The sequence below is a fragment of the Aplysia californica genome, unplaced genomic scaffold, assembly GCF_000002075.1.
Source record: "Aplysia californica isolate F4 #8 unplaced genomic scaffold, AplCal3.0 scaffold00638, whole genome shotgun sequence".
Lineage (NCBI taxonomy): Eukaryota > Metazoa > Mollusca > Gastropoda > Aplysiida > Aplysiidae > Aplysia > Aplysia californica.
The window spans coordinates 220,065-244,786 of record NW_004797908.1 but is presented as its reverse complement, the minus strand read 5'-3'; the positions used below and the strand labels follow the sequence as shown (position 1 = coordinate 244,786).

The following is a 24,722-nucleotide window of genomic DNA, read 5'->3' as shown; positions in this document are numbered from 1 at the left end:
ATTTCAGTTTCATTCATTAATGAACAGAATCGGAGATATCAAGTTTGGTTTGAGAAAATGAGCATCACATCAATGTAATAATGGTCATTTATTGCTGGGAACAAGAAAGATGAGCAGACAGGTAAAACAGAGAAATATCAAAATAAGCAGCACCTACCAGCAGCACTCTTCTATTACCTGCGAAATGGAGAAGCTCATAAACAGCTTTTCTTTTAACTTACTTTCACAGAGTAAACGTGCGTTGACACATGATGTAAGGCATGAGGTTCCATCATTTGATATATATATTTTTAAAAACCAAACATTCTCTTTTCATCTCAGGCTAGGCTTGTTTGCACCTGACACCACTGGTGACATGATATAAAACTGAGCAAAAAAAGAGGTAAAGAGTTTACCCAGTATTCATTTTTATCAACAGCCCCATTCACTCTCAAAGACAAGCAAAAACACATCCAAACTTTTCCCCAAGCAGCCGTGGAATGTGGGTGGACTGCTGCCCTCCCCTCCTCCTCCTCCTCCTCCAGGACTTTGCCCTCTCCTCCTCCTCTTCCTCCTCCAGGACTTTGCCCTCTCCTCCTCCTCTGCCTGGATGTATCTACTCACAGCTGTTCTACGTTAATCATCCTGAGGGGAAACAGAAAGAAAAAGGTATAACACACTGCACAGTCCTGCTTTCTGACCAGAACCAAACTTACACGCCTACAGACTAGTTGAATAAATGTCTGCTTCACTACGCAAAACTGAGATAAACAATCGAGAAGCTTAGTTTCAGTTTTAGCAAGAGTTTTATGGCACTCGCATTATAAAAAGGTCATATATATAAGTTCAAGTGCCGGCCGCAGATAAAAGGCGCTACTACTAGAAAGTAACATACAAAGAAAGGAAGGAGGAGAAATAAGGATGACTAAATAGATGTCTGATAGGAAAGAAGGAGCAAACCACACTAGAGCGCCCATCGACCACCCACTTTGAGAAGCGTCAAGAAATTATTAAGTCATGACCTACCCATTCATCATCGTCCACTCCCTCAGCCAGGTCCTGGGGCAGGGGGGCGTCGGACATCTCCAGTTTGCCGGCCATGGCACTCACAAGCTGAAATGAGAGCACAAAGTTGTGTTTACTTGGGGGGGCTATCTAGGTCGAGGTTTTGTTTATTTTGTTATATTAAATTTGAAGAGAAGCATATCAACAAATTATATTACCTACCAAGCCTTAAGACTGAATTCACAAGAAAAGAGAAAGAAAGGAAGGACAAAAGGTACTAAGAGGAGGGACTTGAAATTCCAACCTACAAGAGATGTGATACCGCTGGACAGAGGAGAGGTAAAGACTACGGCCCATGACAGAAGCAGACGGAAGCTCTTGTTGATGACCTATACTCCAGCATGGGGTGAGAAAGGCTGATGACATGCATACATTAACGGTCATTTAGAGCAGGGAAAAAGTAAGAGAGGAGCAACAACAGAGTAAGAAAAGAAGTAGGACCTACTAGTCCCAGTCAAGCTGAAAGTTGTAAGAGTAAGACTTGCAACTAAAGAAATAGGTTGCGAGTTCAGTTCCCAGGTCCATCGGACAGATTTAATATCCTTAGAAAAGGATGTTTACTATTTGCTCAAATGACCCTTTTTACCTTGGTCCAGTTAGTGGCAAATACGTACATCAATATATTCATTGACAGCTAGATCTATACACACTTAACGAAGGACAAAGTTGCACGTCCTGCAGAATGAAAATACACTACAGTCTAGCATGCACACATCAAAATCGGTGGGATGAGGAAACCTTTTTGTTATGTATGGATTTTGCTACGTACATGTTTTAAACAATGGAAATACATATTGAAGAAAAAAAGATGTACCTGAAAATCTGTTCACTATGTACATGTTTGCTCTAAATGTGCTAGACTAGTAATAAACTGGAAGGAAAACACAGCTGGCCTTGACAAACACACTGAAAAAAGCCTTCCTAATTTATGTGTCCATGGAGACAAAAAAAAACATTTTCAAACAATAACATACCTCTTCCTTTCTCTGTTCATCTGTCTTGTAAGTCTCTGCGTTGTAGCTCTCAAATTTCTTTGCTTTTGGGGCTTCTACAGGGGCTTCACTTACTGAAACAGATCAGACAACATGGCAGCCTCTGTGTTAGTAAAAAGTCTGAATGACAAGAGAAACTAGGTGGAGTCCTAGTTTAGCTGCTAGACTTTGGAGTTGTACTCCATGGTTTTTGTGAGTTCAAAATCCTACATCATAGAGCAAAACAACTCAGGAAAGGCATAATTTTAATGGCAGTTACCAAACCTCAACGTGCTGAAAACAGTAATTTGGCAATAGGAAGGGAGAATATCTGAACCAGTTTGCACCAAACACTGAACAGGATGAAATGTTCCTGAACACCATGGAAAAGAAATTGACATGAACTTGACTTCCAAGAGAGCTATGGTGATGATATATTGCCTCATGGTTCAAGGAAATTAATCAGCTTTCATTGAGAAATAAAAAATATTCCAATTAAAAGTGCCGCAAAGCTGGCCTACCATTGAAAACTGCATCTCTCCTCAATGCTTAACAGCAACAGAGGGTGAAAAGGTAAAAGTAATGTGAAGTAATAACTTTCCTACGAGTGATAAAACACTTCCCTTTTTTTTCCTTCTGTTTACAAGTTTCAGGGGAGTGCTGGTAGACAGTGTGGGGGATGGGAGACCAGGGGGGACAAGTCGTTTAGGAGAGACATGGGGGGGGGGGGGGGTGGAGGAGAGACATGGATGGGGAGATGTGGAGGGGGGGAGCAGATTATCAAATGGAAGAGTGGATGTGATGAAGGGGATGGATGACGGAAAGGGAACTGGGATGTGAGGAAGGGGGCAGTGTGAAACATAATGTAATTATGTTATCTTACTTCCAGACAAACGCTGACAAAGACAAGTGAACTCATCACTTACAAGGCTTCATGTCGCTCGGCCTCAGGCTCTTAGTTTTTTGTCGTTTGTCTTTCCCTGCCAGCCAGTCTGCTGCCGTTATGGTTGGCTCCCATGTGACATCAGTGTTGGGAAACAGGTCGTCTTGGAAGTACTCCATCTAGGAGACAAGAGCGAGAAAGGGGTCTTTACTATTTCATGCAACCTCAGCAGATTTACACTGTAGTAAAAATGTTCACTTTTTTTTCTTTAGTTTGTAGTAACTTAAAGAGTTCTAGACTATACTACAGTATAGAAGGAGCAAGACACATCAATGGTGTCTGTTTAGTTTTAGAAATAGTTTCACAGCACTTGCAACACAGATAGGTCATATAAATGCAAAAGATTAGAGGTATTACTAGAGAGTATCATACAAAGAAAAGAAGGAGGAGAGATAAGTATGGCAGATGTTTGATTAGAAAGGAGCAAACCACACTAGGGTACCCATCAACCAACCACATTGCCCCTTACAACACAAATCATCTTAACCTGTCTTATTTCTTTTTCATTGAGAAATATTCTCCTCTGTCGACGCAATGGTCATCATTGAACATTGATGGACGAACTAATACTATAATCATTATGACATCAACTGAGCTAATAATAATAATAATAATAATGATAATGATATATAAATAAAGATAATAATAATAATAACAACAATAATAATAATAATATTGTAACTATCTTTGCAGAGAATTCTCTCATGTGCACACAACTCTAGGTGCTTTACATAAATCCAAATATTATACAAAGAACAATAATTAAAGGCTCACCCAAGAGTTGTGATTTGCTGACAAACCCCCCCCCCCCAAAAAAAACCACCCCATTTAACAAGTACCTTAACACGGGGCACGGTGAAGGTGAAGCCGTCCACACTGTTTGAGGTGAGCCTCCAGCCACGCATCACCTCCACCTTACGCACGTCACACGTGTACTTGGGCAGGTACGACGCGCTTTGGTGCAGCGAGTCAAACTTGAAGGGTGCGCACTCAAACAGGTGCGGCGCATCCTCCGCCACTTCCAGTGTGTAGATCATTCTGTCACCCTGACGAGGAGAGAGACAATATTATAATGCTTTTGTATGAGTAAAGATCGAGATGCACATCAACACAATAATGGTCATATCGTGACCTCAGAGCTTTCTTGTTGTATCTCTATTTTTTTAAATAGTGAAAATGAGACTTCTTCTTAAGCTCACTTTTTGTTATGAACTGTTTTCACAGTTATTAAAAATGGATATACGACAAGAAAGCACTGAGGTCGCGATATAGTGTTGGGGAAAAGTAGCACAGACAGACAGAAGCAGTGGGGGGGAAAGTGTAAAGAAGTAGGACTTACCAGTGGCTCCCTTCACTCACCCGCAAGAGAAACAACATGCAATAAATTAGGGAATATAATGTCCTGTATGAAGATGATGCATAAAAAGATGAACCGAACGGATACAGGAAAATGAACAGGATCAAGAAGAAGACAGAATTTAAAAAGGTAGCAAGATGACATCAGAGAGCAGACCGGAAAGACCTGGATATGGAGAAACAGCTGATGGAACAGAATGGAAGTAATTGTGGGAAGGGCTGGATCCTGCAGTGGACGGACAACACCCAGAAACTGTCTTGACAGTCAAGTTAAGGAATATCACCCATCGGTCTTTCTCACACGTACCAGAGTATAAGCCACCAATAAAAGCTCTCCATGTACTTCTGTCCTGGTCTTTTGACCCACCAGACTTTCTCACGCAGTAGGCCTACTAGAGTAAAGGTCACCAACAAAAGCTCTCTATAGACTTCCATACTGTGCTATTGTCTCCACCTCTGTCAAGTGAAAGACTTTGTCAGTATGATTGCACAGTATGCTTCCCAGGAGTTGAGATTGTTTCAGAATGCTATCATGTCTGCTGAGGTAACAGTATAGATAGTAAAGCGCATAGCACTTGCTGCCGAGCAGGGATTTGCACTATACAAATGCTATCTGTTATCTATTATTATTATTATCCTATCTCTTTTCGGGCAGAATCTTGGAAATATGTTAGTGTTTTAGCGCCTATAAATGGCAGCTTGCACTGTATGCTTCCCAGATATTTGAGATTGACTCAGAATGCTACATCACATACAAGGCAATGTCACCTTATCTTTTTATTAGTAGTGGTTTAGTTTTGGTAAGGTTTTACGGCGCTCGCAATTTAAAAAAAAAAATGAAACCCAGAAAGAGGAGTGAGTAAAGCAGAGGGACCTGTCTGTAGCACTCACCCGACACGTCAGGAAGACGACGGAGCTGTCTCTGTCGTAGAACGGCATCAGGATGGCTGGGGAGACGTTCACGTCCACAGAGTGCAGAACTTTGAGCTCCGACGCCCGGTAGATGTAGACCTGCTGCAGTGAAGTTCTGAGGGGGACAGAATACATGAGTGGAGTTACCAAAAAAAAATACCCTGAAGTTTTTGTCTAAGCTGAACAACAGCACAGTACAGTTATAAGCCCCTTTCAATACTGGAGGATTATAATTTAAGAAGCAAGACCTCTGACTGGACTTCAACACACCAAAGCTACTTCAAGTTCCTGCTTATCTGAGGGTGGCAGGGAAGTGGGGAGGGGGGGGCATTGTGAAAGGTGACAAAGGTAAAAGGATGAATAGTAGAATGCGTGAAATTCAAAGAACATTTTTTTCCCAAAACCATAGGTGAAAAAAATTCATTTCATATCGTAAGCCTCATTCCACAAGTATGTGAGTCTTTTTTTTTTAAGTTTTGAGAAAATTAAAGAAAAAAAAGCACCCAAATCAGAACCAATGTATGGGCACTCATTATTTTTTTACTTTAAAAAAACAAAGGACATGATGATGCAAAATGAAACTACATTGTATGTGTATGATGACCCCAGAAACTGATTTGGGCTACCGTGGAGTGATGCTGATAATGTAGGCCTCTAATGTAGATAGAAATATTTTAGAATAGCTCTCCAACATGAACGTATTTCGCTCAAATTATAGCTAAAGACTAGATCTAGTTAGAATAAAAATGTCCACATTTCATGACTATAAGATATTGCCTTTTTCTTTTTTTTGTAGAGGTTTTACGGCGCGCGGTTCTGCATTAGGAGATAATGACATTAATATTGAAAAGACAAAGCAGGAACTGAGAACAACAGAGTTTGAGTCCGAGTAAAGAGAAGCACATTGGCACAATCGCAACCGTTAAGTGCAGGAGAGACAGAAAGAAAAGAAGTGGAATCTACAAGTTGCACCCTCCAACCTTCCGTCAGAATACCAGAGTACCCATCAACCAACCAGAACACTTAGTCATCACCATAAGAAAGTTGCATGTTTGAACAGAGGAATACTAAATAATTCAACTTCTTTTCACAACATCTCATGAAAAGACAAAAGATGGAAGACCACAAGAAAGCAGTGATACCTGTCAAAGCCAGTGACCACAAGGAACTTGTCATTCAAAGCCCACACGATTCTCGCACCTCGACTACCAACAGGGCCGGGACCCTCCTGCAAGAAACAGATTTTTTTGTTAAGATGATGAAACAGAACGCCATAACAGCAAAATACAAATCTTTATGTTGAAGTGAGTGATGAAATAAACAACTATGTAATCATTTGACATAAAGTTTTGCCCAAGCAGGGTAGTACCATACTGATGCTCTTCTACCTTTCTCTGCCTCTGTCTCTCTCTTTCTTTCTCTCTCTAACTCTCTCTCTCTCTGTCACTTTCTCTTTAACTGTCAGTCCATCCCTCATCCTCTCACACACAAACAAGCAGGCAAGATTCTTTTCACTTTTAAAAAAAGTAGCATTTAAAACTATTCGGAGCGGAGTAAATGTTCCAATAACATAATAAATTGTTGTTATTGCTCATATTTTTACCAAGTACTAATAGCAGCCTAGCTTATTCTTTTTTTTTCAGCTGTCCATCGAAATCCACGATGACTAAAGCAGTATGCACAATACCGCTTTGACTTGTAAGTAAACATAGAAGAAGCAGATTGCCCATGCAGTATTTCCCTCCCTCCAGAAATAAGACTCTATTGCAATCTCTCTTTATTTTCATGACTGTCTTTGCTCTAATTAACCGCCCAATGACTGCCCCCCTCTGCCTTCCCTCCTCCTATACCCTGCTGTCCCCGATACATTGAGTCTACTGACACCACAGCTGACAGATCATAGACCAGCTGGTCAGATGTACTAAGCCCCAATTCTTTTTCTTTTTATAGTTTCTTAATTTGTTATAACAACTACATGTGCTCAGAAATATCTTGTTGAAATTCAATTTTTAAACGTACAAAAGAGCGAAAGATACATAATACAGCTACAATTGTTGAAAGAATGAAACAACTGTCTCTCTCTCCTGTAAAAACTTTGCACTCTGGGCTTAGGACACTTGAACAACTTGCTGACAATAATATATCAGTTGCTTACCCTGAGGGCTGAAGTACTCTTACGGGGTTCAAACACCCGCACTTTGCCGTCTTTCGAGACCGTGGCAAACTGTTTGCCATCACTGCTCCAGTCCAGACAGAACACCTGCAAGGTACAAATAAAATAACAATAAATTTAGTAAGAGTTTTATGGCACTTGCAACACAATCAGACGTCTTGGACAATGTCATTATAAAACAGAAAAAACGAAAGTTGGTTAGGGGGAAGAGGTTGTTTGTACAGGTGATTGTTTTGGACAGGTGGCTGAGCAGGTTCAACTGTTCCACAATCCACACTTTTTTCAATTTTTTAAAATAATTCCTCCTCTTCCCTCCCCCACCCCACCCTTCAAAAACATTTTTTAAGACTTCAGTGAGTCCCAGAAAGTACCTGGTCATCGTGCCCCTCTATGAGCATCACTTCCTTCTGTTCCTTGAGGTCCCACATCCGTAACGTCATGTCGTACGCCGCTGTGATGATGAGGTCTGAGGCCAGAGGGTGAAACTTGACGAAGTAAATCTTTTCCATGTGACCTGAGGAGGGGAAGTACAAAAGATATAAGTGCATGGGTTTAACGACCCCAGCAGCACTCTATTATTAAGTTATCTCCGAATTTAACACTCATCTCTCATTGGACCATTATGGTATGTTCAAATAAGTGGGAAGACACAGCTAGGATGTATTTATGATGAACTAGGACCACACCTACCAATGTCCCCTGGGACAGAAGAGGGTATTACTACTGCTGACTACAAGGGGCAAGAGTAGAACATCAACCTACCATCTCCGAACATGACCAAGAAAGCGCTATCAATGGTCCGATCTAACAAATATCATAAATGTTAAACTATGTCCTTGTTGTAACCCAGCAGTCCTTCCTTCTCACTTCCCTCAGCATTACGCCATGCCACAGTGAGTGGAAGTCTATAAATATCATATCTATTGGGAATTAACATGTCCCCAAGTGGAGCCATTCCATGAAAAACAAATATGCAGCGACACATGTAATGCAGGGATGATGACTTGCTGAAAAAATTTCTAAGCAGTGAGAGAGCCATTCTTTATTAGTTTATGAAAGAGGAAGGTTAACTCTAACAAAAATAGTGAATAATAGCTACATGTGACGCGAGCTAACAAATTGAGTTACTTCTCGGATTTGAGCCACATGGAAATAGAATAGGTGAAGTTTTTACAATTTATAAGTATAAAGTAATAAAAGACAGGTTATAGTGAAAAAATATGGCATTAATAGGAAATCTACAAATTTGACCATAATGTCGATTTTTGGCCAATGTCTCCATTAGTGGATTGCGAGAAGTAACTCATTTTGTCAGCACATCTCACATATTACTGCTTAGAATTCTTTTTCTGTTGGTCATCCCCCCCCCCTCCCCCCCACACCCCCAAATCCTTTGCCTTAGGTATGTATGTCACTGCAGTTTTACTTTTTATGGAATGGCCCACTAACGTCTTATTTCCTAACTGCAATCAGTGTCTCACCTCTCAAGGAAAACTCCGGCTCGTCAGTCGACTCTGTGAGGCCTCCGTCAGGGATTCTCCACACGTTGATTTTCGCATTGTCCAGAACTGTAAGAATGAGGTGATAAAAGGGTTGTGGTACAGGTGTATAGGCCTCCTACATAATTCTTCATAATAACTATCATAAAGTATGGAGACAAAGCAAGAAGGCAAGAGTTGTATCAGTCAAGAGATACACACTGATACATTTAAAGTCATATAGTGCTAGAAAAGGCAAGACAGACATACTGTGCAACTATTTAACAAGCAAGACCTCTAGTCTTTAAGTTCATATCCCACTAAGACCCTGTCAAAATGAGTAGTTGGACTTAGGAAAAAGAAGAAGGGAGAGAGAGGGAGAGAGGCTGCGTGATTTTGGATGAAAGTTGGAGTGCATGTTCAACTGTCTTTGCACAAGCATGAGTTTGCTTCATGCGACTGTGCTGATATGATGCTATGTTGTCATTGTTATCGATCCAGCAACAGACATGATGCTTACTTGGTTACTTGGTTGGAGAATAGGCATCACTGCAGGCGGCACAATGCCATCATGTCAATAATATCTTATGTCAGAAAAGCTGATAAAAACATACAGTTAATGTCTCCCCACTAAGGGGGAATTAAGTATGTCTTATCTCATCCTATAATGTCCTAACAATATCTCACCAACAACCAAACGGCTGTCATCAAAGGGATCCCAGGCACAGTCGGTCACTTTGCTACCGTTTTGTATCACAGGAACACCTGTGTCAGGTTGGCGGGCTCCTTCAGACAACTGGATGTTTGGATTGGAGGAAAATAAAAGATTTTTTAGTCCACTGAAAATGGATATGATAAGAGAGAGTTTTAGACAGACTTTTACGGCACTTGAAACACAAATATTTCATGTAAGTGCCAAAGTTTAGAGGTTTACAAGAGAGTTACAAAGACAAAAAAGAAGAAGAGATCAGAAGGACAGATGGTTGATAGGAAAGAAGGAGCAAACCACACCACAGCACCCGCAAACCATCCGCAAGAATTGTTGAACTCTTTGCAAATGTATCTATGAGAGAGGAAGCCAGAGAGAACAGGGAAAAGGTCAGACCAGCAATCTATGGTACAACTCGAACGGAGATACATATGTGAGGCAGCGTGGTGAAATCAGGCTCTCGTCATAATAATATAAGTGAAGAAACTTGCATTTTTCCACAGGATTGTGAATTTTAATCAAATTTTTTTTTTTAGCTCAACACCTTTCATGCCCATTAAAGAACTCATTTCTGTATGGATTTTTCTGAAAAACGTTGATTAAAGGTGCAAAAAATGAAAATTTTCAGTTACCACAGACTCTTAAGCTAAGGAAATAACTACTCTTTAGCGACCATTTTCTCACTAATTTTACCTCTGAAAACAGGTGACCCCCGCCTCCTTCTTTCGCAAATATCTCGACTTGCATTCAAGATAAATGGACATTTTTTCATCCAAATAAAGACAAGTGAACAAACTTTATAATGAAACCAATAACTCTACATGCCCAAAAATTGACGAGAGCCTGATTCCACCACGCTGCCTCACATATTTTTTTCACTTCTGTATCAGAGATCAAAGTTTATTCTTATTGATTTGATTCAATATGTTTGTATTGACCATTCTGACTTTCTTTCTCTATCCGACCAGGCAGGGCCCGGCCGAGTGGTCAGAAAAGTGTCAACACAAATGTAGAGAAATACCCTCGTCTATGGGAGCAATCCCCTTTCTCTCTTCAGTCGAACCCATACCACATCACTTTTTTCCTTTTTCTTCCCTTTTTTCACCTGTCTTTTCCGACACTCTGAGACACCCATTTTTAGCCTTCTCACACATCCCAACCCTTACCTCAAAGACATACATACAACCCCATCTCCCACACATTCCAGCCCTTACCTCAAAGACATACAAACAACCCCGTCTCCCACACATCCCAACCCTTACCTCAAAGACATACATACAACCCCGTCTCACACATATCCCAACCCTTACCTCAAAGACATACATACTGCCTCATCTCACACACATCCCAACCCTCACCTCAAAGACATACATACAACCCCGTCTCACACACATTCCAACCCTTACCTCAAAGACATACAAACAGCCTCCTGCCCCATCAACAGGCACCGCACACCTCTTGACGTTGGCGGCAAACATGTCGCTCTCCCCCGGCACCGTCTTGCACACGCTGCGAACGTTGGTGATGGAGCCGCTGGCGTGTTGCTGATGGCCTTGAATGTGACGGAACTTGGACTGTCGCACGCCTGGTTGGGAGGGGACGGGAGAGGAGACAGGGGCAGGAGATTGAAGACGGGAGTCATTATGCCATAATTCTTTCCTAATACATGCAAGGCGTGCTGACAAATTGAGTTGCTTCTCGCAATCCACAAATTGAGAAATTAACAAAAAATCAAAACTAGGGTCAAAGTTGTAGATTTTCTATTGATGCCATATTCTTTAAATACGAGCTGTCTTTTATTATTTCATACTTATAAATTGTAAAAACTTCACCTATAAGCCTGATGTATCTATTTCCTTAAGGCTTGAATCTGAGAAAAAACTCATTTTATCAGCACGCTTCACATATCATTGATTTATCAACAATGGGAACTGTCATTCCAGATGTAAGCCATCAAAATTAATTACGACTTTAATTTTTAAAAAGTTACATTCAGGGGAGTCCACTCTAACTCACTAAAGAGCGGCTCCAGTTTAGAAATGAAACCTCCGAGACCAGACACCAGATATTTGACATATTCTGAAAAACACTGTCGTTCAATTCTTGTATATTTCTGAATGCAATAAAATCCAAAAGGATAGTCCATTTGGTTGGGGGGGGGGGGGCGGTTTGCTGTATGCTCGAATTATTGTGCTTTGGTCAAAACGTCCTTTTTCCTTAAATGTTGAAAACAGAGTAAATATTGGTGTCAGGAAAATTTGTTTGACGTTGTTATACTTTGATACTGGAGCTTTATACAAACTATTCAGTGGAGTCTCTATTATAATCTACACCTAGGAAAAGAAAACTAGTTCTCCCTATCCACTGTCTGCGGGACCTATGTAGAATTTTTAAATGGGTGACCTGAGCTAAGGTACATTTGATGTAAAACTATCTGAAGTAAACTAGTCTCACAGTCTAGATCTACAAATCTAAAACTTGTACTATTCCATTCAAAATGAAAGAAGGGGGGCAAGATTGAAATAAGAACTTAACTAAAAGGAATGTCTATCTACATATCATTATTTTGACCCCAAGAAGGGTAATACTAACTCCTGTGGTGTGATGGCTAGGCTCTGAGCCTTAGTAATCAAAATGATGCAAGTTCAATTCCCATATCATTGTTATGGTATTTAATTAAATTTCTCTTTCTTTTTGCTAGGGTTTAATATCCCACGCACCCCGAGTTGACCCTGGGAGCAGCCCGAGTCTTACATGATCTAAACAGTGTCAATGAGGATGTAAAAGATTTACAGTCTAAATCAGAGGGACCCAAAATCTGTGCAAGTTTTATTATTACCCTCATCTAAAGTTTACCTGCAAAAGGTTTGGCCGGTTTCTTGGGAGGCAGAGCTGGCTTTTCAGCTGGTTTTTCTGGTTTGGCTGGGATTGGTTCTTGTTTTGGCTGTTGCTGGGGCTTCTGAGGCTGGGGTTTGGGGCTGGGAGATGAGTTACTTTGGCTGGTGTTGCTGGGCTGTTCAGGGGCTGGTGGGGGACTGCTCACAGCAGGAGGTGGCTAGAACCAGAAGAGACACAGATGAGAAAACTAGAGTAAAAAAGAAATAGTAAACTCAAATGGAGATGCTTCGTGACTCTCTCACCCTACCTCTCTAAATATAAACATCAAAGCTTTCTCCAAGTTACCTGGATTCCCTAACCTTGTAAAGAGGTCGTGAAAAAAAATTCTATTCACTGTGAACTGAGTTGGTTAACATGCTGGACAATAATGTGATTGGAACTGTTTCAAATCTCCAGTGGGGTGCCCTTGAGCTTGAATAGGTCATGGCTCTGTCATATAAGGCAAGGATGCTTGTAGAGTGCCATAGATAGACAATTGTGCTAGATCTTTCAAAGGAGAGAGAATAAGAGAAATTTTCATGTAAATGAGCACATCCAGGCATGACTGACAGGTACTCACAGTCAGAAAGGGGAAGAATTTTTAAAAAACAACTTACACTGCGAAAAGCATGTGAAACACATACAATTGTCAGAGACATACCTCATTCGATCGACACAAACCCATCAGCCGAACATAAGCCAAAACACTTTCCTCACCTTACTCGGCTGCGTCACAGAATCATTACGTGCACTCTCTGTGGCTTGAGGTTTCACAGCGGAACTGCTCACAGCTGTGCCAGAGTTACTGCCCTTCAGCAGGGCTCCGCGCCGATCTCGGTGGACCAGATGCTTGCAAGGTTCCAGTTTGATAAAGTTTGGCTGGAACAAACAAAAACAATAGTTGCACCACCTATGAGACATGGTAAAATCAAAAGTTTCCTGCTTTTTCAAATTTATTGACCAAAAACATTGAAAGACTGCAGAGAAAACACAGCAAATTAAATACCATGTATGCCTGTGCATGTGTGTGTGCAAGCGTATGTGAATATGTGTGAGCACACATGTATGTACATGTGTGTTTGTGTACATGGGGGCGTTTATGTACATGTATGCGCATGTGTATGTGCATACAAGTGCACACATATTATTAATGTGCAAATTCATGTGCCTGTGTGTCTTGAGTGTGCTGTCTCTCACCTGTGCGGCTTGTCCCTGAGCCCACTGGTCAGAGGTCTGTGCTGGCAGTCCATCGCGGGTGTCTGGGTAGAGGTCGGAGTGGAAGTCTCTGTAGGACTGCGGAGAAGTGAAGAAGAGACAAGTGTCAGGCCAAGAGAAACTATCAATGTAAAAACAACGTAGCATTTGACTGAAACTGTCAACTCCATTCTATTATAGCTTTGTTCAATGAAGAATTGAGTAGAGTAATAAAATATTACCTCCTTTTTAAGAATTCCCGCTAGATTGGCCCCACTTAAAAAATTCATACATTTTAAATTTTGAAGAATTAATTTTTCTTGGATAAACAGTTTGAAGTTGTGCCTCATTTCTCTTCATTTTTCCATTCCTCATTCACAAACTCTTTCATAACCTCCCTGGCAACCTCCTTCATAACTTCCCCATCAAACTCTTTAGTTGTAAAAACAAACATACCATGTCAGGAGGAGGAAAATGTGTAGTAGGAAGAGGAGGAGGATGATGAGGAGAAGATGGAGAAGGAAAAAGAAGAGAAAGAGGAGGAGAAAGAAGAGGAGAAGTGGGAGGAAGAAAAAGGAGGGAGGAAGAAGAGGAGGTGAAGAATTGGACCTCACAGAGAAGAAATTCACCATCACATTGGAAATAAAAAAGCAAGTGCTATGTATCACAGATACCTTGCGAGGCACAATGTACGGGGCTGGGATGACCGAGTTCTTGCACAACAGCAGCACCCGGTTGACCTCTCCGTCCATCAAATTCATGGCTCGCTTCGGCACCAGAGCTGCTCCCTTGATCTGTTCAGTTCGGTCGACACCGGCTGTAACAGAAACATTTTGCCTATAAACTTCTAACATCGCTATTTATTATAGCTGAAAAAATTGTGGATTGGTTGGAAAGAAATGTCTTCGTACAATCTACTCAGATTGCAATTTGATAAGGACAAAAAAAATACAAGAACCAACAAAAAATCCTCCCCAAAAAACAATTGTGGATCAAGTGGAAACTGGATTTCACCAGCATGAGCAAGTTCAGAAGCCTGGATCCTATCTCGTTTCAAATTTTCACCTATGGCAACATTTATTCTCAGCCCGATGATGCGTTTATATTTATCTAATTGTTTCGGGTCTAGAGGGGCATCAAATTTTATTAAAAGTTTAACTCTAAAAACAAAGGGAATATCATTACTTCACCAAGTATATAACTCATTCTGTAAAGCAATAGCAAACAGAGTTACAAAGTTTTCTTCCAGAGATGATGTGACGTTCTTAAAGACAGCAACAACAAAAAATATTACACACCAGATGAAAGGTATGGGTCCTTTTCGGTGAACTCCAAGAAATTGAGACTGTTGTCACCCTGTGAAAAAAATGTGTATAAGGAGTTGGATGATGACATTAGCACTGAGTGAAAGAAAAGATTGGGAGAGAAGGGGAGACTGAAAATTATGAAGCACCCACAAACCACCCATATGAGGAAAATAAAAATGACCAGGCCAATCAGTGCATCAGCAAACGTGTAAGGATAAAGAAGCAAAATAACAAGGTCACGACAGAAAGGATAGAATGAGGAAAGGAAAAAGAAATTGCCTATCATCTGACAGACATAAATAGATAATTTTAACAATGGGCCCCATATCCAAGATTTACATGGACTGACCCTTCTGAATGCAGATCGGTCGCTGAGAGAGTGGAAAAGAAGATATAGTAAACTGATATAAGATATACTTTTCTAATCCTACATAAGAAAAAATTATCAGACAGTAATTACAGAGAAAAATCATAACCCCAGTGATATACAGTATGTGACAAAAAAATAATATATTTCCCTGCACCAACTCCCCCCATCCTCTCCATCACTCACGGCTGAAGAACCAAACAGCGAGTGTCACTCCACAGACACAAAGATGAGCCCCCCACCCCCCAATCCATCCACTCTCTCTACAGAAATAGTTAACATTATTCCACCACACCATCAACACAATTTCGATCATTTGAGAATCCGTCTGCTACAATAATGCTTGTTCACGGCCAGCCGCAGCTAAAACGGGTTAAGTTTACCAGCAAAAAGATGGAGACACTCCAAACAGACTTCTCAGCATAACGGCACATATGTATCTAACTCATCTCTTTTGCATGCAATAAAGAAGAGCATAACCATTATACCACAAACGCCAGTAAAATGAGACTCAATACCAATTAGGATTTCTGGGAAGTATATATATATATATAATAAGACTAACATTTCACAGTCTAGAAAACTAGAAAACATTCATGAACAGTACCTTGCCAATGAGGAATGTCATGTTCGTGTCTGCGTCATACAATGGCATGATGGTGCTGGGGAGAGAAGAGAAAAAACAAAATTTTAAACAAGCATACACAAACATTTGTGTGCTATACTGTGTACATTTATAAATTTGCAGTGACTTAGGAGCACTCCGTTAGCTCAGTTGATATTATGCTGGACTACGGAGCAGATGGGCTCTGGCTCAAATCCCAGTCTGGGTGTTCTTTAACTCGGGTCGTTTTGTGGAGTTTTCAAGGCTGTCAACCTATCTGGCTCAGTCTTATCGGAGATGGACATTAAATTTGGAAGTCCCACCTCTCAAAAAACCTAAAAGTGTTGACAGGGATGTAAAAACCATACACTTACTTTTTAGTAGTGACTCTGTGCTACATATACATGATATACTTTGTGTTGAAGAAGCTGACAAAATTTGTGCACTAAGAGGAGAAAAAAAATACAGCTTAACTCTCTAGATCTTTTCCTTTGTATGAATGTAATTTTTAATGATATAGTAACAGTCTAGGATTGATTACCAGTCAAAAACATCACTGGTTCAAAATAGTCTCATAAACCAATCTGGTTAGAGATTTGGTCTCATATTTCGAAAAAAAGGAATAAATAACTGCAAACTCACCCTGTTGAAGTATCAATATCGGTTGACATTAGAGAAGATGACAAATTTCTTGGATCCCAAATACGAAACTGCCGAGATCTTGTCTGAAAGGAAATTTCCCAGAACGTCTTAAAATCTTAGGCCAATCAAGAGAATGGAAGAAGAGACAGAACACATAAAGTAACTGTTACTGAAAATGCTGGAAAAACACAAAATATAGAGCCCTTACTTTTAGAAGAAAAAAAATATTTCTATGAAAACATCACTAATCGCTTTCATCTTATTTTTATGTAAATACTAAAATATCAAAAAAGCAAAGTGTACCAACAAATTTAAGGAATCAACTGGTTTCAAGTGTCTACCATTCCTGATAATAAACCCAATCAACAGTACATAGGCTTTTTTAAAATAAGGAGTTCTTGGCCTACCGGTTATAATTTTTTTACAGACGGAAGATGGAAAGACGCAGATCAAAAGCAATGACGACACACCAGCATAAAGATTCAAAGCATACATTATTTAAACTTGAATGTTTACATTAGTTACTCCACCATAAAAGATATCGCAATCACTACTGGGAGACAGATTTGTCGATTTGTTATCCCCTGCCCCCCTCTAACCCACTTCCTTTCTCATAACTGAGATCTCACTGACCCATTGTGATGGATTACCTGGCTGAAACCTGTAGACAATATAAACTCTTTCCCGGCCAGCCACAAGACTCTGGAGTCCTTCACGTTGGGATGTCCGGCTCCCTCCTGAAATATCACAAGAAAAGAAAGTCCTATTTCTGGATAAATATATGCAATGGCGAAGACTTGAGATCCACAGAAATGGGATTAAGACTCACTGTTTTGCAGTTCTCATAAAGTTTTGGGGCTTTCATAAATTTCAAATTCAATTTTTTTAGTAGCAGGATAGCCAACCCTTAACAGTGTTGTACAGAACACATTTATAAAAAGCAGATAAAACATTGTTATTCTCACGTCATGAAAAGTTCAAAGGAAATGTAGCTGAAATTTATACAAAAACTTAACTTTTACTTCACACAAAGTCTTTCATGTGTTCTTGGGAGCTTACAAAACTGAGGCGCAAAAGTGCCATTCAAAAGAAAAAAAGTTTCCAACATCCCCTACAGTTTTACAACATTCTATGAGATTTCAAGACAAGTGTGGTCGACCTGACAACTGTGTTCTTCTCACCTGCACCACAGAGTTAGAGCGAGGGTCGATGACGCGTATCTTCTTGTCCTTACACGTCGTGACCAGCAACCCTCCGTCGCCATGCCAAGACACGCCTTGCACCTGGTCACCGTGATCAGAGAATGCTGGAAAAGCAGATATTTGATTGGTTTAAGTTCAAAACCCAACTATGATGTTTTGAGGGTCAAGTAATGGGTCCAAAATAAATATATACCAATAAATGTATAAACACCCAGAAGCTATAGTCAAAGACAAAGTATACATACAAATGGCAAACATACATAATCATAAATACATACATACAGACATAAATATGTACACAAATACATACATAAATACACAATACTACGCAAATACAGAGCAATTCACAACCACGTCATATCAACCTACAGAAGATCTCTGATCCGCCGGACCCAGAAATGTCGTAGATCTTGACACTTTTGTCCGTCGTGACAGCGAGGACTCCGTCAGCGCACGGGTTCCACAACACGTTCTCCACACGCCGCTCGTACGCAGGCAGAGACAGCACGGCCTCCGACACATTCTCTATAGACTCTTCCTCGGGGAGGAGCCACAACTTCACCTGTAGGATTCACGATTTAGGGAACAAGCTTAACCCTCTAGACCTTGAAGCTGATTACAGTGTGAAAGAAATAATGAAAGTTGAAATGGTACATGGAAATATATTAAATAGACAGACTACTCTAATTTTATAAAGGTTTATCATGGGTCAATTTTTAGACAGCAAGTACAAGTCTGATATGAAACACTGTATTGTGGTCCATCAGGGCCATTTTAAGATATCAGTACCTTAATTTAATGTGCCAAATACAGTCCCTGAGGGTTACAATGCAGAGAAGAAAGGTACTCTGTATCGAACCCTCATTTCTTTCATCATGCAGATCAATTTTGTGACCCACTGACACGTCATATCTAATGCACACATGAAATAATTCACAAGTTTCAACAGGCTTTATAATTCATAACATCATACAATTTTTAAAAAAGAACAATATCCTGTCTTTCAGCTAGAGTTTTAGAATCATTTTCAGTTTCAGGACACACCCCACTGACAATCAGTCTAAAAAGTGTGCCACTGACATTACAAAAAAGAGCCTACATTTTGCGAGTTCACAAATCGTGAAGGGGAGGGGGAGGATAATCATCATTGGTAAAATGGGGCCTTCTTTTTTACTAACTCAATACCTTTATTTCTTTATGTGTATGTACGAAGATACGAATTAATTGAGGGCCTGGAAACCCCACAGTGCCAGGTGTTGTTCCCTCATAGACCTATGTTCAGCAGGCTATCAGAATAGTACAATAAACACATAAACAGAGAGACTCACCTTGTTATCTTGAGCTCCTGTGGCCAACAAGTAGTCATCAAATGGTGAGAAGTCAAAATCAGTGACGACATCTGCAGGAACAAAAGGAAAAGGAATTAAAATATTACAGATCAAGATACACTTTCATGAATTAGATACTTGTGAAGCATTTATTTACATTTCATTGACAAGCTGTTCAATTGTTTTAAGTAAAGGCAGCAAAATTTTTCAGGAGATAGAGAAAAAAAAATGCTTCCCTCATTTAAAAATCATACCTAGATTACGTATCTTTTCCTGCTTTTGATCAACATTAATAATTTCAATTTCAACAAAATATATGACTTCAGCACATACAACCTATGCAAACAGATTAAGAAACTGCAATAAAAAATATTTTTCATTCAAAATTTTGTGCTTATTACATCTGAACAGTTGGTTGATAATATTCTCAATGCTAACACCCTGGTTGGCTGATTCAGGATTAGCAAAGTGAAAAACAAAAGGGCTGCTAACAATAAATAGGAGCAGCCTAGCAGCTGAGACTGTATGATTCAGCAGCCTGTCAAACTGAGCTGTTCTATTTTTCTGACATCTACAGAATGCTTGGTAAAACTTTCTGAGATACACACTAGGTTTCTAAGAGTCAAAAATAATTCTCAATTGAGTAACTTCTTGGCTACAATGTCTCATTAAAGATGACAAAGCATGCCACATTGCCACTGCAGGCTAGTAGACTGCATGCCATTTCACTTGCAACGGGAAGTCAAGACTCATAGCTTCCCATGCGGGTGGGAAAAACATATGTTCATGGGTTTATCTGCAACAGAACGATATCAAGCCATATGACAGAATGCTGACACGCAGACACTGCACACACAGAGGAGGTGGTCAGCTTATTTCTCTCTTATTTTTACCTTGCAATCTCGGCTTTTTTCCATCCATTGAATGATTACAGATTAACAATAGTAAAAAGACAATCAAGAGACAAAGAATTAACTCCTACCTCCATGAGCCTGAAGAATAGGCAGTGAGCCCCCCTGGCGACCACTTGCCGATAAAGGGAGAAAACCCAAATTTCCTCCACCTGTAGACAGAAGTGTGGAAAGCACATCAACACACAATACAAAAATATAAATTCTTTAAGAGCCCTGAAAAAGTTTGGATGAGTGGAGGCTGAAAAACAAACAAATCTCATAATCTTTTCATAGCATTCTATAGCTATCATGAACACTCAAAATTCAGTTCGCCATGACATGCAGAAAGTACAGTGAGACCTGCATCATAATCAGGAGGTTGATCCGTATGCGTGTGTACGTGTTTACGTGGTGAAACACCAAACCAGGATGTGTACAATAAAGTTGTATCTTATGTTATCGTATCTTATCTTTTCTCTCTCAGCTCTTAGTAAACGGAAGGCTATTTTTCCACCTTTGAAACGTAGCTAATTCTGTCATCCAGTTTTTCAACAAAAAAGAAATTTTAACATAAAATAAACACCAAACTGAAAAAACCCCATGAATTATTCATGCAGTAGGCTTAAACATACATTTGAATTATAAACAAAATAGATTTGCTGAGGTTTCGTAGGTTTTTTTTAGGTGACAGTAAACAACACAGTGATAGCAAGTGGTAGCTGAACTGGCTTGCCATGTAAAAACTAAAAAATAAGTGTTACATACCTCCTGAGTCAATGTTGAAAGCAAAGTAGACACAGCTGGACTTAATATGATTTCCGCACGACTGAGCCACATCAGATACTGGGATGTCTAGGATATTTTCCTGTAAGAAAAAAGTAGAAACAGAATAGAGATATCGTCGGTTTCCGACTATAAATGTTTATCTACCAAATTAGGTCAAAGACTATTTAATTTTTATCTCCAATTATCATGATTATGTTATCCATAACCGCAATTACAATTGGTGGATACTATAAAAGTAAAAACAACATTCTACATGGAAGTTTGATCAGCTTTGGAAGACAATAATAAGAAAGGAATTACATTTCTTTTCAAAATGAGGTGTTTGACCTAATTTGGCAGGCACACACTTAGAGTTGTTCTGGAGGGGCTATTTTCTTTTTGTACAAGATTTATACTATAAATAGCTCAATGTTTAAAAAGTGATATAATACTGTGGTGCCAATGACTTAAAACATTGTTGTAGGAATAAAATTCAATAAAGCTAACAAAAAGACCAATATAATAACACTGAAAAAAAATGTCAACGTACCTCTTTCCGTAAAAACTTAGGAGCAGCATTCTTATATTTTGAAACTTTAAAACGCCACGCCATTATTGGGCTTTGACTGATCTCTTAGTCTCTGCACTGAAACAAAAAAAAAAGGAAACATCATATTAATTAGAAAGATGACTTGTCGAAGAGAAGCAATCCTGATCTACTAAAATTTAAAGATGCAATGATGAACACAAATGTGAAACAAGACCAAAAAAACAGACAAAGAACACTATAGGCTAACACTAGGCCACTATGACTACTATAAGACCTCATTTAATGTCCAACTGCGGTGCACTCTCTGTCTCCCCTCTTGCCCCTTAGAAGTTGGGATTTACCCCCCAGGGCGGTGCTACAGACTGTTCAGTGTTTTTAGGCCATTTCCAAAGCGGGGACATTAACATGTTCTTATGCACAGTAGAATTGTAAATGGGCTGCTTCATCAATGTCATGCTCATAACTGTGCCTGAACGAACTGCAACAGGGAACTGCTGCTTTTTCTTTCCTAATCCTCACCATCGTCCTTTTTCCTCTACTTCTTTTGTATGTTTGTCCAACTCTTGTGACCCGCTATTTCGGGGTGCCTTGATAGTCGAAGCAGACTTTGTGCTGTTGAAGCTAGAGAGGTGAGCAGAGTAAGCCTAAATCCCTGTAAGGACTTCTCTGTTGACACATCCACCTCTTGGCGCTCATATGACCTTATGCAGTTGCGAGCCCAGTAAAACCTCTACTAAAACAAACTAAAAAGTTGGGATTGTCTTGGACATACTGTAATGAATCATCAGCACAAAGTGTAAAACACTCAAAGCAGAATCAGAAAAACCTTTCTATCAGGTTGACATCCAATGCTGGCATTTTTAAATTTTATCGTGATATTTTAGAAACATGCAAAGCATTGAGTTGAAGACCAACTCTCTTTCTAATGGTGATGTGCGATGAGGCATCTGATCTGGATACCAACAGTGTGTGCATCATGATGATGGGTGTGGGTATTTTTTCATCTTGCGCACATAGCTATTTAAATTTGAGATGTTTGAAAGGAAAAATCTGATCAAGTTTTACTAGATGAGCTGCTCAACAAATCATGATTGAGAAAAGTGTTGCCAATACAAAAAAAAAGTGGTAGTCGGAGAATGCCATTGTACTTAAATTGAGATCTATCTAGCTCTATTGGTGATTTCAAGTTTTGAGTGTTTTATCTGTGCTAAATTGTAAACAGATGAGACAATGAGATGGTTAAAGTCCCTATGATAAGATAATGTCCAAAGTTAAAAGACTCTTTTGTATTTTTTCCCCCTCTTTTCTATTCTCAAATTTTCTGTTCCAGACATGACCCTTAGCATCTTCATTTCAGTTTCATTGCCATTGAAATTTGGGAAGGACTTCCGTAACCAGCGACCACCCTAACAAACAAAATAAGGAAGGGACCCCCCTAACCCTCTCTATCTATTTCATAGTGGTCGCTCGTTATGGAATTGAATTCCTGCCGAAATGTGATACAGTAAAAGAAATGCCATTCCAATCAATCTTTAAGTTTTAAAGTTCTATAGATCTAAACTTAGTAAGCACATTAAATCAAATACTTTTAATGAGTGTGTCATATTGGAGAGAAGCATGTTCTGTACTAAAAGTAAAAGAGTTTGGAAGGCAGGGCTTCCTTAATTTAATCATAATGAGCCACCTCTCCAACAAACACAGAACTCCTAACCCAGCCCGCATCCCTCTATTCTACTCTGTCTCATTGTGGTCCCTCATTTCGGAAGTCCTCCCGAGGGTTCAGAAATATGTGTGTCTTTTAAAAAAGTGTTTATTACATTTCTATATCTCTAGATCTAACTTCCTACGCCCTGTGATTAATAATGAGGGGGCGTGTCTTTGTTGCTACACACACGACTCATAAAATTTGGACCTAAAATTTGAAGACAAATCCAAATTTATATGACTCATTCTACCGATCAAAATTCAGTCTGCCGGGCAGAATCGTTCCAAAAGTTTAAGGAATAGTTTTGAAAGACCTTAAACTTACCGAGGCAGCAATAGGCTCAAGTCAGGGGTAAGAGCGGCTGGGACGCCGGCTGGAAGAGTGGTTGTGACAAAACCAAGAGGAAAGAGAAACGGTAGAAAACGAAAGTGGCTAAACAAACCCGGAAGTAGTAACCAGTGTCTTCCATCATTTATCTGGGGGTTTTTTTTACCTCACAATACGAAAGAATACTACCAAGTGTAGAATTCTGTGAGATAACTAGATCTAGAAAGGGGAGAAAATGGGAAGTTAATTAGCCTAGTTCATCAAACTAACATTGTTGGATCAAACTGAAGAAAATAGAAGGAAAGAAGTTGTTCTTTTCTTAAGTTTATCAAGTTCTACAAAGAAATACAGTTGAACAAGTTTGGCATGTTGCGAAAAACTCAACAACAAAAAAGCCCGGTAGTGCGCGTGTATGTGTGTGTGTATGTGTGTGTGTATGTGTGTGTGTGTGTGTGTGTGAGTGTGTGTGTGTGTGTTTGTGTGGGGTGTGCGTGTGCGTGCGCGAGAGCGCATATGTGAGTGAGGGAGGGAGGGAGAGAGAGAGGGGAGAGAGAGAGAGAGACAGAGAGAGAGAGAGAGAGAGAGAGAGAGAGAGAGAGAGAGAGAGACAGAGAGAGAGAGAGAGAGAGAAGCGACTAGAGAGACGCTAAGGGTCGTGTCTGGAACAGAAAATTTGAGAGTAGAAAAGAGGAAAAATATACAACTGTGTCTTTTAACTTCAGACACTATCATAGGGACTTTATCCCCTTGTCATTGTCCCATCTGTTTACCATCTGAAACGTTCCGATATCACAAAAGATTTCCCCTACCGGATTGTATACTTCGCACAGAATTTTTCTGTGATACTTCATGACTTTGTTCCCGGTTACCAGGTCTGTATACACTTCGTTTTGTAATTCTAAGGTAGCGAGAGATCTATAATCTATAGTAATATACCTCACACCGTGACAAATTGCCTGATGCTGTTGTGTTTCTACAACAGTTTCTATAGATTAAAGTTTGTTGTTTAATTTTCTAGTTGTTGCTTTTGTTTGTTTGTTACTACTTTTTTCTTTTTTGATATGTTGTTGTTGTTGTTTTGTTTGTTTTTCTGGGGAGGTGTAATTAGTTTTGTTTGTTTGTTTGTTTTTGTAGGGGTTTTTTTGCTTTTGTTTTTGCTTTCCCGTTCTTTACAAATTTTGAAAAAATACAGGAATTAAAATGTTATCACTGAGCCCCTTTCCTTGACATTTAAAAACAATATGTTTAGCCACTTATTTCTTTTTTTCTTTTTTTTCCGTTCCTGACCACTTGTTTTACCCCTTATTGCTTGTAAATTAGAATCTACGCCTATCCCTTGATATAACATAGAAGTTTGAAAGAATAGATGGTTGGG

At 39.7% G+C, this 24,722-nt stretch overlaps 1 protein-coding gene across 1 annotated transcript; it reads right to left on the bottom strand.

The window, feature by feature from the left end:
* Positions 1-294: 294 nt before the first annotated feature.
* LOC101860362 (coronin-7) lies at positions 295-23,483 on the bottom strand. Its single transcript, XM_005107859.3, has 27 exons — positions 23,345-23,483; positions 21,316-21,411; positions 20,766-20,865; positions 20,090-20,170; positions 19,108-19,178; positions 18,149-18,341; positions 17,759-17,883; positions 17,228-17,314; positions 16,578-16,660; positions 15,939-15,993; positions 14,956-15,013; positions 14,332-14,474; positions 13,661-13,756; positions 13,181-13,342; positions 12,443-12,641; positions 10,993-11,171; positions 9,565-9,673; positions 8,881-8,967; positions 7,771-7,913; positions 7,382-7,486; positions 6,369-6,454; positions 5,206-5,341; positions 3,798-4,004; positions 2,942-3,077; positions 2,019-2,110; positions 1,006-1,092; positions 295-624 (listed from the first exon to the last, which is right to left on the bottom strand). Exons 2-27 carry the CDS (start codon positions 21,376-21,378, stop codon positions 616-618), a joined length of 2,892 nt encoding a protein of 963 aa, XP_005107916.1. The 5' UTR covers positions 21,379-21,411; positions 23,345-23,483; the 3' UTR covers positions 295-615.
* Between the last annotated feature and the right edge of the window lie 1,239 nt (positions 23,484-24,722).

Bases quoted from the DNA above. Each gene is read 5' to 3' on its own strand.
- LOC101860362 (XM_005107859.3), bottom strand. From the start codon at position 21,378: ATGGCGTGGCGTTTTAAAGTTTCAAAATATAAGAATGCTGCTCCTAAG. The intron at 17,315-17,758 runs GTGAGAAGAACA...GTGATATTTCAG, and splicing joins GCTCTAACTCTGTGGTGCAG to GAGGGAGCCGGACATCCCAA. The intron at 1,093-2,018 runs GTATGTTATTGT...CTCTCATTTCAG, and splicing joins ATGAACAGAGAAAGGAAGAG to CTTGTGAGTGCCATGGCCGG.